Consider the following 16,902-nt stretch of genomic DNA (forward strand, 5'->3'; position numbering starts at 1 on the left):
TGTACAAATATGTCATATCGTCGCTGTCGCGGCAGGACCTCCAATCTCCACAACATGAACTTTTCAGGAAGTAAAAAAAAAAACCTGTTTGCTCTTAAAATACTGAACCAAACGTCGTCAAAGTTGGCACGTCTTAATTATAGTTAGTTTCCCGCTGAATGTGTCATTACTTTATTAATATCTTACCTGGATAAGCTCAAATGATGTTTATGTTATCAGTCCGACTTGGAAGCACTCTCTCCCAGCCAGGCAGGTGCTCCCCTCTGGTGTGCACATGCACAAGCCGCAGGGGCGCGCGCAGCCGTCCAGCAGTGCTCCCCAGCCTCTCATGGGCGAGGGCTTTGGGATGGGGATGAGGACAGTCTTTAACGTTCTTTAACAGTCTTTAACATTAACGTTACTTTATTCTCATCAGAAACCACTCCGATTTGCATGTTTAAACAAGTTTGCAGCCTAGGAATAACTGGGAAACATTTTATTGATCTATTTACGTCCGAGGAAGCAAGGATTAAACAAAACGATATAGGAAATACACAGCGCGTCTGCCGTGTGTCTTTTCCGGGTTTAGTGTTTTTTCCCCCCGAATTTTGAGGTTTGACTGACAGATTGAGGGCGAATGGCGTTACGAGATTTACTCACAAGCTCGTTTTAATGCTTTTCCATTGGTTGCATTTGGTAAAACCCACACAGAGACGTGAAGGGCCTTGATTCATGACAACAACAAATCTGAAAGAATTGAAATTCGGGGTCCTGTGACGATATAAAGGAATGTTCAAGTTCACTTGATCACTGTTCACCTATACATTATTCTTTCAATGAATCTTAGAACTTACTGAGTCAGAGTAACAACATAAAAGCAGGTCTGCTGCTCTCATTGCAAAACTGGAAATGTCATATAGTTTGTTTGATGTATATAATCAATGAATTTGTCTGAGTTTCCAAGCTACTAAAATCCAACATATATATGTGTAATAGTCCAGAAATCAAAGCAAAGCAACTTGATCTTCTGCCCTTTTCACATGTGGTTAGAGAGGTTAGATTTTCTGATGGAGAAAAATGTCAAATCAGCCAAAACTAGTGGTGGAATCGATGAACTCCTAGTCATTTTTTTTCTAGCCAAATCTAGATGTTGGACATTAAAATAAGCTTTTCAAAGCAAGAAATAATTCAAACATAGAATTGTCAGTGTATGTACAGTATGTGTATGAATCCAGGAAATGTTACTTTAATGTGTACATCAGTCATGATAAAACATGGAATTTGATCTGGCATCATCCAGATAGAAACCCAATAAAGTGCAACCACTGAACAAAGGTTTTTCTTGGTCTTTGTCATCTCCCTGTCATCCCCTCCTAGGTATGCTTTCCTGAAAACAAAGTGTCCCAGTGACGCCCTCTCCTGGCCGGCAGCCTTAATGTACCAGCGCTCCTTAGGGGTGAGGATTGTAACCCCGCATGGCACCCCCGCAACCCCGTCTGGCTCCCCCGCAACTAAACGCAGGCCGCGCACCGAGGGTGAGATGCATGCACATGCATACACACACAACACCATACAGTACATGGGTACACAATACACATTCATTCATGTATTCATATCAATATATGTATCATAAACCCGGGTACATTTGTGAATATGTACATTTTAACCAGTGACTTTTACCGTATCTTATTTCATCTTGATTTTAAGTTGCACAAATGTCTTGTACACAGTATGCTGCTGCTACAGTTGATCTCAGGGGTTTTCAAAGGGCTGGAGAGAGAGAACTGAAGCCTGCCTAGTGTTACTATTTATTGCATGTTCCACTCAGGCATAAAAATGAGTTACAAAAATGTTGTAAACCTCTTTATCTTTATTTTGTAAGATTATTCAAAACATCTTTATCCTTCTTGTTTCAAACATCTGTTTCAAACATTTGAAACGCCTTTATGAAATAATATAACCCTGCAATCCAATAACTAAATTGAAAACGGACTCGACAATAGCCCCGCCTTAAAAAAACCTCAATTCAACAAAAACAACCTTCATTTGTAAGGCCTATCTTTGCGATTTTACTTGGTCAAATATTTGAACAGATCAAAGTCAGTCGGACTTTCTCACGAAACGAAATCATCACTGCACCATGCACTGCTTTTCATATCACTGTCTCGCCCACTGTGCGTAAATCCTTATGTGCGCTCTCGGCAATGCGCAGTGCGCACCATAGCGTTTTCATAGCACTGTCGCTGGATTGTATTGTCAGACATTGGGATGACATTTAGCTTGGCGGCAGCAGCTTCTCCCATCATTACCGAACACATATCTTTAGCAGCAGGGAGGATTAACGTTTCACCAATGTTGTGGGGTTTAATACCAGCCTATGCGTAACGCCTATGCTGCCATTGCCTCGGTATCCTTGGTATTTACAGTGCTAAATGTCTCAACTACTTTCTACTGTGACAGCAATTCTTGTAACTTCCTATGCAAAAACTCCCATGGCTTGGCTGCTTGGTCTCAATATGACACTGACGCAATATGACAGTATGGTCTCATACTGTCGTTTGCTAGCCTAGCACCAATTTTAGCAGAGCACACACTGGCAGGCAGGGCAGCATCATCGGGGACCGAACGATGTACCAAATCCAAACACTAAATAATCAGGGTCATACTTCCTCCGTTCTCTGCTCGCACCAGACGCTGTCCCCTCTCTCACTGTAGGTACTATATTAACACGCTGTCCCCTCTCTCACTGTAGGTACTATATTAACACGCTGTCCCCTCTCTCACTGTAGGTACTATATTAACATTTCAGTGACATTTTGCCCCACGGCTGAAGTTTGCTACCCGAGTTTGTTTCGCCTCTTTTCTTCTCTTGATTTTGTTTCACTGATGTCGCGCCTCCCCAGAAGCTCTCTGGCGCGCGCTAGGGGAGGCACGCCTCACAGTTTGAAAACCGCTGCTCTATATCATCCTGTCACCTCCAGGTCCCTCCAGTTCCAGCGAAGGATCCTGGTTGGAGGTCAGCAGCAGGAGTATCCCCAGCACTCGACCCACCCCGGCCCTCACCTCCTCAGACCTGCACCAGCCGGTCAACCAGCCGGCGTCCACGCCGCCCGGAGCCACAGACGGCCTCGCTGAGGCAGAGTCTCAGGGGTCTGAGGACGAGTTCTTCCCACGGTGTGTTGAGTTTTATGAAGGGACACGTCTGAAAAATATCTACCCAGCTCCATACCAGGGTTTGAGAATTACTACCAGCTACCTGCAAAATGTTGGCTTTGGCTGCAAAGTTGGACTGTCTACCAGCGAGGGAGTCCGCTATCCTCAGTTCTGTTCTGTTCTAAAAAGCTGGCTGGTCAGTTTTGGAATCAACCCGCTACTGTGGCCATTAGAGGGAAAAGCTAGTGCTCTGGCCCAAATTTGCAACTGCAGAAATAATTCAAACAGAGAATTTTCAGTGTATGTACAGTATGTCCTAATCCAGGAAATGTTACTTGTGTACATCAGTCACGATAAAACATGGAATTTGATCTGGCATCATCCATACAAACCCAATCAAATGCAACCACTGATCTTAGGTTTGTCTGGGTTTTTGTCCTCATCTCCCCGTCATCCCCTCCTAGTCAAAAGCAGAAAGCAGTGGACCCGCATGGCACCCTCGCAACTAAGCGCAGGAGGACCACCGCAGAGGGTGAGATGGATACACATGCATACAGACATAACACAATACACATTCATTTATTTATTCATATTGATACCTGATGCAGCATTTGTGTGTGTATCCCTTTAAGACCGCGTCTTAAAGGCATACACACACAAATGAGGGATATACACGCCAATGCTGCATCAGGTATCAATGGGTTAATATATGTATTGTAAACCCACGTGCATTTTGTAAATATGTACATTTTTAACCAGTGCCTTTTGCCTTATCTTATTTCATCTTATTTTAAAGACCGTGGCAAGCAAAATGCAACAAAACCTTCCAACTATGTAATTTAGGGTCTTATGTGCCTAATGGTAAGGCAAACATAAAAAAGTTGTAGACATTAGTTTCAACTCAAATCTTAAATATTGTCATTTCCCTGTTTTGACGGTTTGCTGAGGCTGGCGTTGAAGTGGCGGTACTTTGGGCTCATTATGTTCCATTTTTATCCCGTCATACAAATTAACCAATCTTATGTTTTCAGTTGTCTGTCAAACCTGAGATTTAAAAAATGTGTCCTCCCTCCCCAGCCTGAGACGTTACTCGGATGTGCGCTGTCATTCGGCATTTGCCAGTCCAGGGACTGTTCAATAGCTCTTGAGCTCCAAAAAACCCCCCATTCCAGCGCGACTAAGCCGTTGCCGAGTGCCCACATTCGGGCTGCAGTTGGGGAAGTGGGTCGGGGAGCGACCCCAAGCTCCAGGGAGACGCAAATCACGATTTTTTTTAAATGCGTGTTTCAAAAGTCTGATCAGTGGTCTGATCATGGCAGAGCTGCCTCCGTGCCTCGAGCTGCCTCCTGTAGCTTGCTTGACTCTCCTTGGCTATTGGTGAGCATTCTGCAGCCAGTCTGCAGAATGCTGCAGACTGGCTGCTGAATGCTGCAGACTGTCTGCAGCATTCAGCAGACTGGCTGCAGAATGCTGCAGACAGTCTGCAGCATTCTGCAACCAGTCTGCAGAATGCTGCAGACTGGCTGCAGAATGCTGCAGTTTCGGCTGAAGTTTGCTACCCGAGTTTGTTTCCCCTCTTTTCTTCTCTTGATTTTGTTTCACTGATGTCGCGCCTCCCCAGAAGCTCTCTGGCGCCCGCTAGGGGAGGCACGCCTCACAGTTTGAAAACCGCTGCTCTATATCATCCTGTCACCTCCAGGTCCCTCCAGTGCCAGCGAAGGATCCTGGTCGGAGAACAGCAGCAGCAGTATCCATAGCAACCTGACCCCCCCGGTCTTCACCTCCACAGTCCTGGAACAGTCCTCCACAGTCCTGCAACAGTCTGTCAACCAGCCGGCGTCCACGCCACCCGGAGCCACAGGCGGCCTCGCTGAGGCAGAGTCTCAGGGGTCTGAGGACGAGTTCTTCCCACGGTGTGTTGAGTTTTATGAAGGGACACGTCTGAAAAATATCTACCCAGCTCCATACCAGGGTTTGAGAATTACTACCAGCTACCTGCAAAATGTTGGCTTTGGCTGCAAAGTTGGTCTGTCTACCAGCGAAGGAGTCCGCTATCCTCTGTTCAGTTCAGTTCTGTTCTAAAAAAGCAATATTGGGAAAGTGGCTGGTCTGTTTTGGAATCAACCTGCTACTGTGGCCATTAGAGGAAAAAGCTGGTTCCCTGCTCTGGCCCAAATTTGCAACTGCAGAAGTATTTGTAACTTGTTGATATATATTTTTTTTTACCTTTAATTATACACACACATTCATACCTGGAAGCTGACCAGTACAACCACAGTCTGATCTGTTGGCCACTGAGCAGCTCCACTGGAGCAGTTGGGGTTAAGGGCCTTGCTCAAGGGCACCTCAGTGGTGGTAATGAGGGAGGGGCAAGCGCTGCCTTTTCACTTGCACCTTGATTGAAGTGACTGCTGACGATCTTGGTTTTGTCGAACGGTGGTTGTCTTGATTTGGAGAACTCCATATACAAAAGAGTATGTTCCTCTCATACCTCGATGGATAATGGATGGAGATGGATAATGTTAGTGACCGACATAATATGTGAAATTCAACTTGTGGCCTAAGAATTACAGATTTATTATAGAAACTAAATCTCCCAACATGGCCATCAATACAGTACACAGCTCTGATCGGGTTATAGACTGAAAGCAGAGCACTTTTCTATTTTATTTTTTACACGTTAGCTCAGGGGTGGGCAACTCGCGGGCCCCCGACCTCACTCAGTGTGGCCCCTGCGTCAATTTCCTCCTTTTTTTTCTTTTTCTTTTACAAGGTGGACATTTTTGGTTTGGTTAGGTTAGACCACCAAAATCTGTTTTTTTATTTTACTGTACAACCCAGAACATGGCGCAAATGGCGTTAGCATTGTCCATCCGCATACTGTTTAATGTTAGCATTTGAGCTAACGCTATTGTAACAAACTATATCCAGGATGCACATTGCACATGCAACATTACTAATCTGATTAATATCACATTTTTGGGTGATGTACCCCATCAAATTGCTGTAGCGGGCTGTTTTAATGCTAGAGCAAAGTTTCTGGTATCATCTGAATGGAAGAATTACTAAATTTTAATATGAAAAATATAAATGTTGGTATAATAAACTTTGATTACCAGAACTTTTCATCAAATGAGTAGCTATAATTGGGAGTGATGGTGTTACAGTAGGCTACGCACGGTCACAATCTGGCCCTCTGGTAGTGAGGACGTTTTTGTGTGGCCCTCTCTATCATCAAAGTTGCCCATCCCTGCTTTCGGTGGTAAATCACAAATTTCCCCAGCTGCTTTCAGCTGCCAGCTAGAATGTGAAATAGAACGGGCACTTCTAAACGATGGCTTGTTCAAAGTGGCTGATAGACAAACTTACCCGCCGTGGACAAAATTGACCAGCCTTTGACTGGTGGCTGCTGTTAATTTCCCAGCTTGGCTAAAAGTAGTAAAAGGCAGTTGAATCTTTTCTGTTCTTTAGGCCCCAGAGGCGTACGGGGAAGCTCATCAGACGCCACTCACCTTCCTCCCGGCTGCTGGGCCCCGCCTACGATCAGCACAACCTGGATTCACAGCTGGACTTGTAAGATGGTCTCCTCTGCTCAGGATTTGAGAAAAAGATCAACAGTTTGATTCCAGAGCCTTTATCGCCTTGACTTTACTTCTGGGTGGTTCTTTATGGACATATTCTTTCTTCAGTAAAAGGGCTATGGAGATATATATATATATATATATATTATACAAACAAGCCATGTGTTGTTGTTTTTTATCTCTGCAGTCACTTTGGAAGAGTAGCTAGTTTCCAATGTTGGATGAATCATTTTAGAATTAAAATGGTCATATTTGTCTAATTAAATGGTAATAGAGTGATGGGGTCAGATTGATGTTAGATGTCTGTGTCCCCAGACTGTCTCTGATTGAGGAGGAAAGTGCAGAAGGAGAAGAAGAGCCCGTCATTGAGGACGTGGAAAGTGACTCTGACAATGTAAGTGACTCTGACAAAGATACTACCTAACCTATACACTGGTAAGTAAAGATACTACCTAACCTACACTGGTAAGTAAAGAAATGAACAACCAAACCATCATACACAAAGTATTTTCAATGAAGGATGACAGTGTAGCTTTTCAATCTGCCCGTGTGTACATTATTACTGTTATGTAACTGTATATTGTGAATGTACGCATGTCTGATTTCTTTTGAGCATCTTAAAAAAGTAAAACTATAAACTTAAAAAGTCAACTATTGTAGCAAGTGGTATTATGAAAAATAGTGACCTAAGAGATTTATACAAAAGGCGAGGCAATGAATGGAGAAAAAAACCAAGAAACCCGCATATGGGATTGATGGATACAGAGTATTTCTGATGAAGACCAGGGGACCGGGAAGGAAGCGTATGTTTGAAGCGAAGTTTCAATGGAATTGTAAAATGTGATGTGGCCAACTCCAACACGCAAAATGAGACATGAGTTATAATACAGTTATAATTAAGTGACTCACTTCTATCTTAACCCATTGATACCTGATGCAGCATTTGTGTGTGTATCCCTTTAAGACCGCAAACCGCGTGACGCGGTTCGCGGTCTTAGAGGGATACACACACAAATGAGGGATATACACGCAAATGCTGCATCAGGTATCAATGGGTTAAGTTGTATTCAACATAGGGATGGCTATAATATACACTTGATTTGATTTGGGAATTCATGATTTATTGTCTCTAATGGATAATCAAATGAGGTTGCAGCATCGCACACACTGCTGTGCTGCTCTCTTTTTCCAAGGTGAGCTTGAGACATCAGCACCTAAAGGTGTTCATGAAGTGTCGTACTTTTCTTTGCTTGGCGTCTGATTTCATCGATGAGAAAGAAAGATGGGTCAAAACCCCAGATTAACCCATTGATACCGGATGTAGCATTTGCGTGTATATCCCTCATTTGTGTGTTTAAGACGCGGTTCGCGGTCTTAAAGGGATACACACACAAATGCTGCATCGGGTATCAATGGGTTAAGGACTCTTTCGCCGGTCATGCAAGCTCAGACTTTCTCCCTCTCCTTTCGCTCCGCAGCCTCCAACCCCCGACGCCAGCGGCTTCCTTGAGGGCCTTTTCCCCTGAACTCCTGAAGTGCCTGCAGCAATTTTCAATTGTTTAAATAGGCCTTAAGTGTTAAGTGTTTAAAGGAACTGATGCTGTTCAGATGTATTCAGGTCCATCAGCTGGCACCAAGCTGACAGCCATTGTTCCTGGCTGGGGTTCACATGAATGGTGTTTGACAATTAAATAAACACGCAGACATTTTGGGAGATTCGCCTATTTGCCATTTTCCCGATAGTAAGACGAGAAGAGAGATTTCTTTCTCTTCCCTGTGCGTGCGTTAGGAAGTAGCCCCGCGCCGCTCCTGCTAACTACAATGTTAGTGAACGCTACACCAGCCTACCCCCCTTTCAGTCACCAAAAATACACATCCCAACAGCGCCAAAACACTCATATGTGCATGTTTTTTTTTGTGTGATCAAATATTTTTCTTTTATTCGCACTTGTCTTAGAACATGTAACAATATAATAAATAAAAAAACGGTATGAATAGACAATAATGTATACATTCAGTACTTCAAAGAAAAGGTCACAAAAAGAAGGAAAAATAACCACAACGAAAAGGACAAACATATCAAACAAACCCACATATCAAACTGAGATTAAACCCAAAACCAAAACAAACCAACATACACATGTTGGAATGTGTCTTTTTGGTGACTGAACTGGGGTAAGCTGGTGTAGCGGCATGGGGCTACTTTGTAACGCACACACAGGGAAGAGAAGGGCATCTCTCTTCTCTTAATATCAGCAATATGGCAAATGGACCAATCTCCCAAAATGTTGGCATGTTTAACTGTGCGTTATGATGATGAGAAATATTGTTTCATAACATCCTGCCAGGTTTCTTTACTGCTGCACAGCACAGTAACGCGGATGTTTTCCTGTTTGAGATTAAATGTCTATGTTATGATGACAATTATTGTCGTGTGTTATTATCAGTGTTTCATAATATCCTGCCTGCTTGTTGACTGCTGCTGTTTGTTGTTTGTTTTTGTTGAGTACTTATTTAATCTTAAATTGCACTTTTTGGGCCAAGAAATGCTGCAGGTGCATCAGATGATTTACACTAAGTCCTCTGAGACAATTGGATGGGGGAGACAAATGTTGACCAATCCACAGAACATTACAGTAGTCTGATGACAGTATCCAACAGGGTATCCGTGGGGTCTTGAAAAGTTGAGAGGAGAATGTTGTCCATCATGGAGTCTTAGTTCTCTGGATGTGGGTTCATTAGAGTTAATTACTTGCACAAATAACATTAGTCCCATGCTAGACCATGGCCATGCATGGAAATAAATAATAGATAACCTATGACGTATTCATCTTTCCTTTTGATGGGGTGCAGCAGGTCAATGACAGGCACCAAATACACATTTAAGAAGTTGGTTGTGCACCTGTCACTCTGAAAAGAAAAGAAAATGGTAGGCTTATCTTACTGAGAGGTTTAAGGCTAGGTTACATGCTGTCTGTCTCTACAGTATATCTGTATGTGTCATCAACACTGGAATCTTGCACTGTTGGGTAAAACTAGTGCAGCTCATCCATGATCACACCATCAATCAAGCAATCGCCAAATTGTTTACCTCGCAAGCAAGTCAGCACATCACAGAGAAAACAATATCCATTTATGAAAACTTAATTCTACTTTATTATTTCCAGTCGGGTGGAGTTACTACTATACTATTATTTGTTTGTGATATTGGCTTCAGAAGAGTTGGCAGCAGGCCTATGGAGTGTCTCCGGGCGCCCCATCCTCCCCAGAGATCAGTCGACTTCAGTTGTTTTGGAATGTGGCTGCTGGAAACTTCCTGCGTGTTAAACGGACCAAGAAACTACTGTTTTTGCATGATGTGAAGGCTATGGCATATTTTTTATTTTTGAGTTACCTAGCCTATCCCTTTAACAAAAGCAAATCTACCACAGATTGTAAATTTTGACACGTTTCCAACTAGCTTCTCATACGGCCTGGCCTGGCCTGAAGCTTCAACATGTGGTCTCACTGATGTGATCTCCCTCCCGGCCGGATCCCACTTGAGGTCCAGCATAGCCATCGGGATTCGGGAACGCGCAACCTCTTGTGTGGTGCGCTCGTCCACGACAAGTACCTGATCACTTTCGGGGCACTTCCGCTGATTACAACAGGACTTAAGTTTACGCATGTAGGCTACAGAGTCTATGGTTTATTACGCATACAGTGATGACGGATGACGGGCCGGCGGACAGCGGCAGCCTGCAGCTCGACTACACAAAACGGACTCGCCTCTACTGCATGAATGGCGGACATCACCTCCAGATCCTCCCCGACGGGACAGTGCGAGGCAGCAGGGATGGCGATGACGCGAATAGTAAGAGGCTGCAACACGCAACACTTGCATTCAACATTCTGCAGCAGGCAGGTCTCGCCTGCTCAGTGGACAGCACAGGGCTATGCATGCATCGGGTCTACTGTCTGTTCATACTACTGGCCCGACAGGTTCACAACTGGAGACGAGCCAAAGGGGGGGAAGCTAAATGCTTTTAAAGGGAGATTTAGCTTGGGGGAAAAATAGGCTATCCCAGTAGTTCGCACCATGCTTTTTCTTTTGTGTGTTTTTTACTGAGATGTACTGACATTGGCTTCTGCTGTAACACAAGAATTTCCCCCAGGGGATTAATAAAGTACTCTTATCTATCTATCTATCTATCATTATTTCTGGCTGTTTCTTCAACTACGAGGGATCAGCCGAGCAGCATTTTGGTAAACAGACCGCGTCACTGGGTGGCAGCTAACTCTGTTTACATTTTAAAAACTGCGACAGTTCACACAACCTTAACACGACATGTATATATTATACATCACACTCTTGAGCTACTTCTGCTCTCACTCAGAATGTCAAAATATAAGCGATGTCATGTATAGTTTGTGAGATATTAACGTTTGTTTGGCACAACTCATACTATTAACTGCCGCGGGGTTCAGCGTTGCTGGGTGTCAAGTGACGTCACGCTGTTTTCATAGTGGCAATATATTTACCAGGAAAGATGAGAAAAATCAACTATGAAAAATTAAAATAGACCATGAAGGCCTTAGCTGAATCATAATGAGGCTGGTGATGCAGTGGGCCTTCGATCTTTACTCAAAGTAGTACTGTATTGCTATTATAAACTTTAGAAGGGTATTATACAATTATCACAGTGACTTGTAAACAATAATAGTCCATAGGAACCTGCCATTGATTTATGAGATTAAAATATAGCCTATTGAAGTAGGAAAACAATAGTCACTCTCGAAGGTTTTCACAGAATTGTGTTGCTAGGGAACAATTTGGAACCTAAATGTCCTGTTAGTTATTGTAGCAAACACTGCAACAGGAAGTAAACATTCTGTTGTCGAGTTAAAACCGTCTATAATCTGACCAAGTTCCTAAGAATAGGCTATTATGTTGATTTTTGCAGTAGGATATAACAGTAGGATTATAACATGCATTTCAGAAAAATTGCTACATGTATTTCAATAGATGGCGCCAGCCAGGGGCTCATCCCGGCTCCAAGCGTGACTGTCAGCCAGAGCAGACTCCCAGTGTAGCTGTGCCCAGAGCAGACTGTCCCAGCTAGGTCAGCTGTGCCCAGAGCAGACTGTCCCAGGTCAGCTGTGCCCAGAGCAGACTGTCCCAGGTCAGCTGTGCCCAGAGCAGACTGTCCCAGGTCAGCTGTGCCCAGAGCAGACTGTCCCAGTGCAGCTGTGCCCAGAGCAGACTGTCCCAGGTCAGCTGTGCCCAGAGCAGACTGTCCCAGTGCAGCTGTGCCCAGAGCAGACTGTCCCAGTGCAGCTGTGCCCAGAGCAGACTGCCCCAGGTCAGCTGTTACCAGAGCAGACTGTCCCAGTGCAGCTGTGCCCAGAGCAGACTGTCCCAGTGCAGCTGTTACCAGAGCAGACTGTCCCAGGTCAGCTGTGCCCAGAGCAGACTGTCCCAGTGCAGCTGTGCCCAGAGCAGACTGTCCCAGGTCAGCTGTGCCCAGAGCAGACTGTCCCAGTGCAGCTGTGCCCAGAGCAGACTGTCCCAGGTCAGCTGTGCCCAGAGCAGACTGTCCCAGTGCAGCTGTGCCCAGAGCAGACTGTCCCAGGGGAGACTCACTGGCGAATGACGATTTTTCTGAAATGCGTTTTTTAATGAGTCAAGACAGTCTTGCACGTGCTAAGTGATGTTTTCATTAAAAGATATTAGCAATATAATGGCAATATAAGCCACTTTCACTAACTAACCATAACTCAGAAACTCGGATAGCAAAGGTTTATCCAACTTTCCGACTACATCATTCGACTTTGAATGGGATCATGTCAAATTTGTTTTTCTGATAGCACAAGAATGCATGGCTAGCTATCTGGTTTCTGGCTTTGGGAAGGAGCTATTCATAACAGTTGGACTGATTGTCCTACATTGTAGGAATAACAAAGGAATTGTGGAGGAGTGGTGTTACTTTTCAACTTTGGCAAGTAGCAAGAGACCTCTGTTCAAGTGACTAGATTCAATGACGGACATGAAAGATACGTTTATTTTTAACAACACATGTGCAATGGAGGACTAAACACATCATTGTAAATAGCAAATTGAACAACTAATATTTCAAATGGGTTATAAATGTTGTGCCAATTACATTTTTGGATTATTTCATTTTGGAACAACACACTCATACTGGACATCATAGGGCAATTTCTCATGAACATACGACTGCTCTGTGAAAATGTTTCACCCCAAAACTCAAACTTAATGTCACTCATCTGTGAGCAAGTCCCATTGAAAGCTCTAAACAATGTGCACTAAGAGTAGCCAAAGACACAGTCACCATTTACTTCATCACTCAAAAGAGTTTCATCAAAGGATTTTAAATGTTACAGTATTCTTCCTGTCAAGAACAGAGATGACAAATGACACGCACAAGAGTAGTTTACTTTGATCTAATCTCAGTCTTTGCCATTTTTCTGTTATCAGAAAAGAAAGTGTGTTTTTAGAGTTTTTATTTTATTATTTCAACCATTGTTATGGATATGATGACTGACATGACATGTCATAACCATGACATGACACCCGTCATGGATAGATTTATTTCTTGACGTTTCGGTCTCACACGACCTTCTTCGGAATTCTTCTTTCATTCTGAAGAAGGTCGTGTGAGACCGAAACGTCAAGAAATAAATCTGTCCGTCTGGGAGACATCTTGTTCAAGAGTGTGCGGACTCTACTCTTTTTCTACATTGTTTGACCCCTTGTCCTGCACCTGCAATTTTGACTGGATGTGCGCGCTCTACTCTCTTATGACACCCGTCATGAACATGAAGGAGGCTTAATGAATGTTTATGACTGTTGTCATTACGTGTCATTCGGTAAATTATGTCATTGTTAATGCAATGTTGACATTGTTTGACATTGACTTGACATTAACCGCGACAACATAACCTGTCAATGTCTTCGTTATGACAACTTGACATAACCAAGACATAAACATGACATAGCAGGCATTCATATCAAAATTACACTTTCAAATGAGTTTATAATAGTGGCATTAATATTCTCCTTGACCGCAACTACAGTGGTGCAATTTGAACTTCTCATTAACATATCATTAAGTGTAATTACACTGTCTTGGTTAATGTCAAGTTGTCATAACAAAGATATTGACAGGTTATGTTGTCTTGGTTAATGTCAAGTTGTCATGATGAAAGACATCTCAAACAACGTCAACATTGCATCAACAATGACATAATTTACCTTAATGACAACAGTCATAAACATTCATAAAGCCGCCTCCATGTTCGTGACGGGCGTCATGTCATGGTTATTATGACCGTGTCATGTCAGTCGTCATATGCACCCGCAAGTGAAGTGTTACAGAATTATTGTGTATGTTTCCTCTCCTCTCAGTTATTCTAAAGCTGCGAGCCGTGGACCGAGGCGTGGTGGTTGTCCAGGGAACAGAGGCAGGCCGATACCTGGCCATGAACAACGAGGGGCGCCTGTATAGTTCAGTGAGTATCTCTATGAATCATCATCCCTTAAAAGAACCTTACATTTTCGTTCATTTACATGAATTCACCCAAAATCCCCTTAAAATTAATGAAGGGGATTATTCATGGAGGAGATCCCATCGAAACCTTGTTACACACCTGCTTAATCTTGACTCTAGCCCCATGTGCAGCTGCACCTACACTTTACCTATAAGTAAACCGACAGTCTTTGTTGGGTACATTTCCTGTTTGGAAACATAATTAAGCCTACGGAAAGACAAAAAAATAAAACGTAAAAAAATAAATCGATGCATTCATGTTTTATGGAACATCCCTTGTTGAGGACATTAGGACTATCTTCATGTGAAAAGAGCTCCAGGAGGCATCCTTCCTCCTCCAGACATTCCTCCCCCAAAAGGCCCCACCCCTTGGGGGATGGTTGGTGATGTTACCCTCTTAATTATCCCCAGCTGATGCTGCCTCATCTGAACTCTCAGCAGCATCCCCTACCTACTGTAACCTAGCCTAGGTAAACCCAGCCCCCAGTGACCTGCTCTCAGGCTCGTGACTGGGAACTGAGAGAGCAGGTCACGTGGGGGCTGGGTTTACCTAGGCTACTGTAACCTGTGCCAATTCATCCTCATCTCAAATCATCATCCCTCAACAATATCAAGCAATTTCTCCCATTTAGTCAATGGGGAATGTCCTAAAAATCAGGTAAAAAGTATTTAGTCATGTCCTCATATAAGTACTTCAGGCTTAGCAATGTCATAGCTTGCTACTATTGCAAGAAAAAAAACTATATATATATATATATACTGTATATATACCATATCAAACTACAAATGTTATTAAGCATAAACTTTCAACCATAAAATTGGATGAGCTTTTGTACCTTGTCCAGTTTTGTCTGCCATGTTTTTACACTGATTATTACACTGAGTATTGTGTTTTTGCTAACACTAGAAGGAGGGAAAAAAGTCTATGAATGAGGACATGTTTAAGTTAAAAAGAATGAAGTGAAGTATTATGGTGCAGAAAGCCCAACATGTAATGTGCAGGTTAATTACTACTCTCTAGGAATAAACCCATGAATAAATCCCTGATGATACTAATCTTACTTATATAAATGTATATTATTTTAATGGATAATTAATATATATGTAATGGAGAAATTAAGCACATTTCAGGAATAATATTAAGGGGTTTGGTTTTGTAGTGTTGTTTCTTAAGATCTGTAAAATGACAACAGATGAGAAATGATCACAGCCATATACTGTAGATAACCTGAATGATCCCTATGAGAAAACTGGGTTAGGCTTCATGCTGCGCTGTTTTAAACCTGCTACTCTCATACCGGAGAGAATTTCTCAACACAAAAGCCAAAAATAGCTAAGCTCCCAACAACAAGTGCTGTCGTCTGTTTATGCCCGTTTGTCGTAATCTCCCAGTCCACAGTGATCGATGAGTGTTACTTCCTGGAGAAGATGGAAGAAAACCACTACAACACATACCAACCACAGAAATATAAGGAGAGCAACTGGTACGTGGCCCTGAAAAAGAACGGAAAACCAAAACTGGGGTCAAGAACCCACATCGGACAGAAGGCCATCTTCTTTCTTCCCCGACAGCTGGATGACACGGGCGAGTGAAGACTGTCCAGACATGTTGTCATACACACACAGGGAGATCCCACCCCAAATGCATTTACTTGTGTTCCACCTATAGAGAGGCAAAGTGGAACGTCACTTCCTGCTTCAGCACTGTACCAGAGATTTTCGTTCGCCATTTATTTTCCCAGACATTTCGTAAAATGCTTATAAAATAGTTTTACTTTGTCGAACCAAACAGTTCAGCTAACGCTATAATCAGGAGAAACCACAGAACATTTCACTGAGACCAAAACTAAAAAATATATATCTGTACCGTTTGGTTTGAACCAGTAAAAGTTTTTATGCGCATTTTACTAAATGTGTATGGGAAAATAAATGGCGGATGAAAATCTCTGGTACAGTGCTGAAGCAGGAAGTAGGCGGTCACTTTGCCTCGCTAATGCCTCGCTTTACCTGCACGAATCATAAATTTACACAACACAAAAGCGTTCCTTAGGAACCCATAGATTCCCTATTTGTCCAAATTAAATCCTGGTGTTGGGTACTGGTGGGACAATGGTGTCACCACCTTGGCGGGTTAGCAGTTCACTAGTCTCGCTGGCCAGCCTCCTCTCCCTCCGGCAGTGCTCTTGGAAAATAGTTTCCAACAATCCAACTTGCCGTTTTCAGCGTGTAGCAACGAGCTAGCATGTAAGTTTCTGCCGTTAGCTTGCTAGCTAGTTAGCGTTGTTGTTTTCACTGAGACGGCAGGGCACTATTTACAGCGACACACAGGGAGGAGGGAGTGGAAGCTGCTCTGATTGACATGGTCGGAGCCAATGACAGAGTTTGTAATAAGCCGGGAGCGGACATCCGGCTGCCACCAAAACAGTCGCTCGAATGGGAGAGCAGAGTAGAGCAGGGGAGGGTTTATCCCAGTTATGGAGACCTGCGGCGCCAGACTCCTCGGACGGAAGGGAGAGGAGGCTGGCCAGCGAGACTTAGCAGTTCACTGACTTTACATTACTTTAATTTCAGATACCTCTTGCTGCCGCTTGGTGTCACCAATGTGCAAAATTCCCTAGTGCAGCTTTAAACCATGGCTT

General features: G+C 43.4%; 2 protein-coding genes across 2 annotated transcripts in view; both read left to right on the forward strand.

The window, feature by feature from the left end:
• The window catches only part of stag3 (STAG3 cohesin complex component), a gene marked incomplete at both ends in the record, with an annotated part of 50,653 nt that extends 42,414 nt beyond the window's left edge, over positions 1-8,239 (forward strand). Inside the window, 7 exons of the mRNA XM_083652542.1 lie at positions 1,357-1,514; positions 2,961-3,153; positions 3,597-3,664; positions 4,832-5,045; positions 6,604-6,705; positions 7,029-7,107; positions 8,192-8,239. Of these exons, the coding sequence (XP_083508668.1) occupies positions 1,357-1,514; positions 2,961-3,153; positions 3,597-3,664; positions 4,832-5,045; positions 6,604-6,705; positions 7,029-7,107; positions 8,192-8,239 (862 nt within the window). The remainder of the gene's footprint in view (positions 1-1,356; positions 1,515-2,960; positions 3,154-3,596; positions 3,665-4,831; positions 5,046-6,603; positions 6,706-7,028; positions 7,108-8,191) is intronic.
• A 2,179-nt stretch (positions 8,240-10,418) lies between these two features.
• On the forward strand, positions 10,419-15,856 carry fgf1a (fibroblast growth factor 1a; the record flags this gene model as incomplete). Its single annotated transcript, XM_083652543.1, has 3 exons — positions 10,419-10,566; positions 14,122-14,225; positions 15,656-15,856. 3 exons carry the CDS (start codon positions 10,419-10,421, stop codon positions 15,854-15,856), a joined length of 453 nt encoding a protein of 150 aa, XP_083508669.1.
• Positions 15,857-16,902: the final 1,046 nt, after the last annotated feature.

This window comes from Poromitra crassiceps (genome assembly GCF_964638095.1).
Source record: "Poromitra crassiceps genome assembly, chromosome: 15".
In the NCBI taxonomy this organism is placed as follows: domain Eukaryota; kingdom Metazoa; phylum Chordata; class Actinopteri; order Beryciformes; family Melamphaidae; genus Poromitra; species Poromitra crassiceps.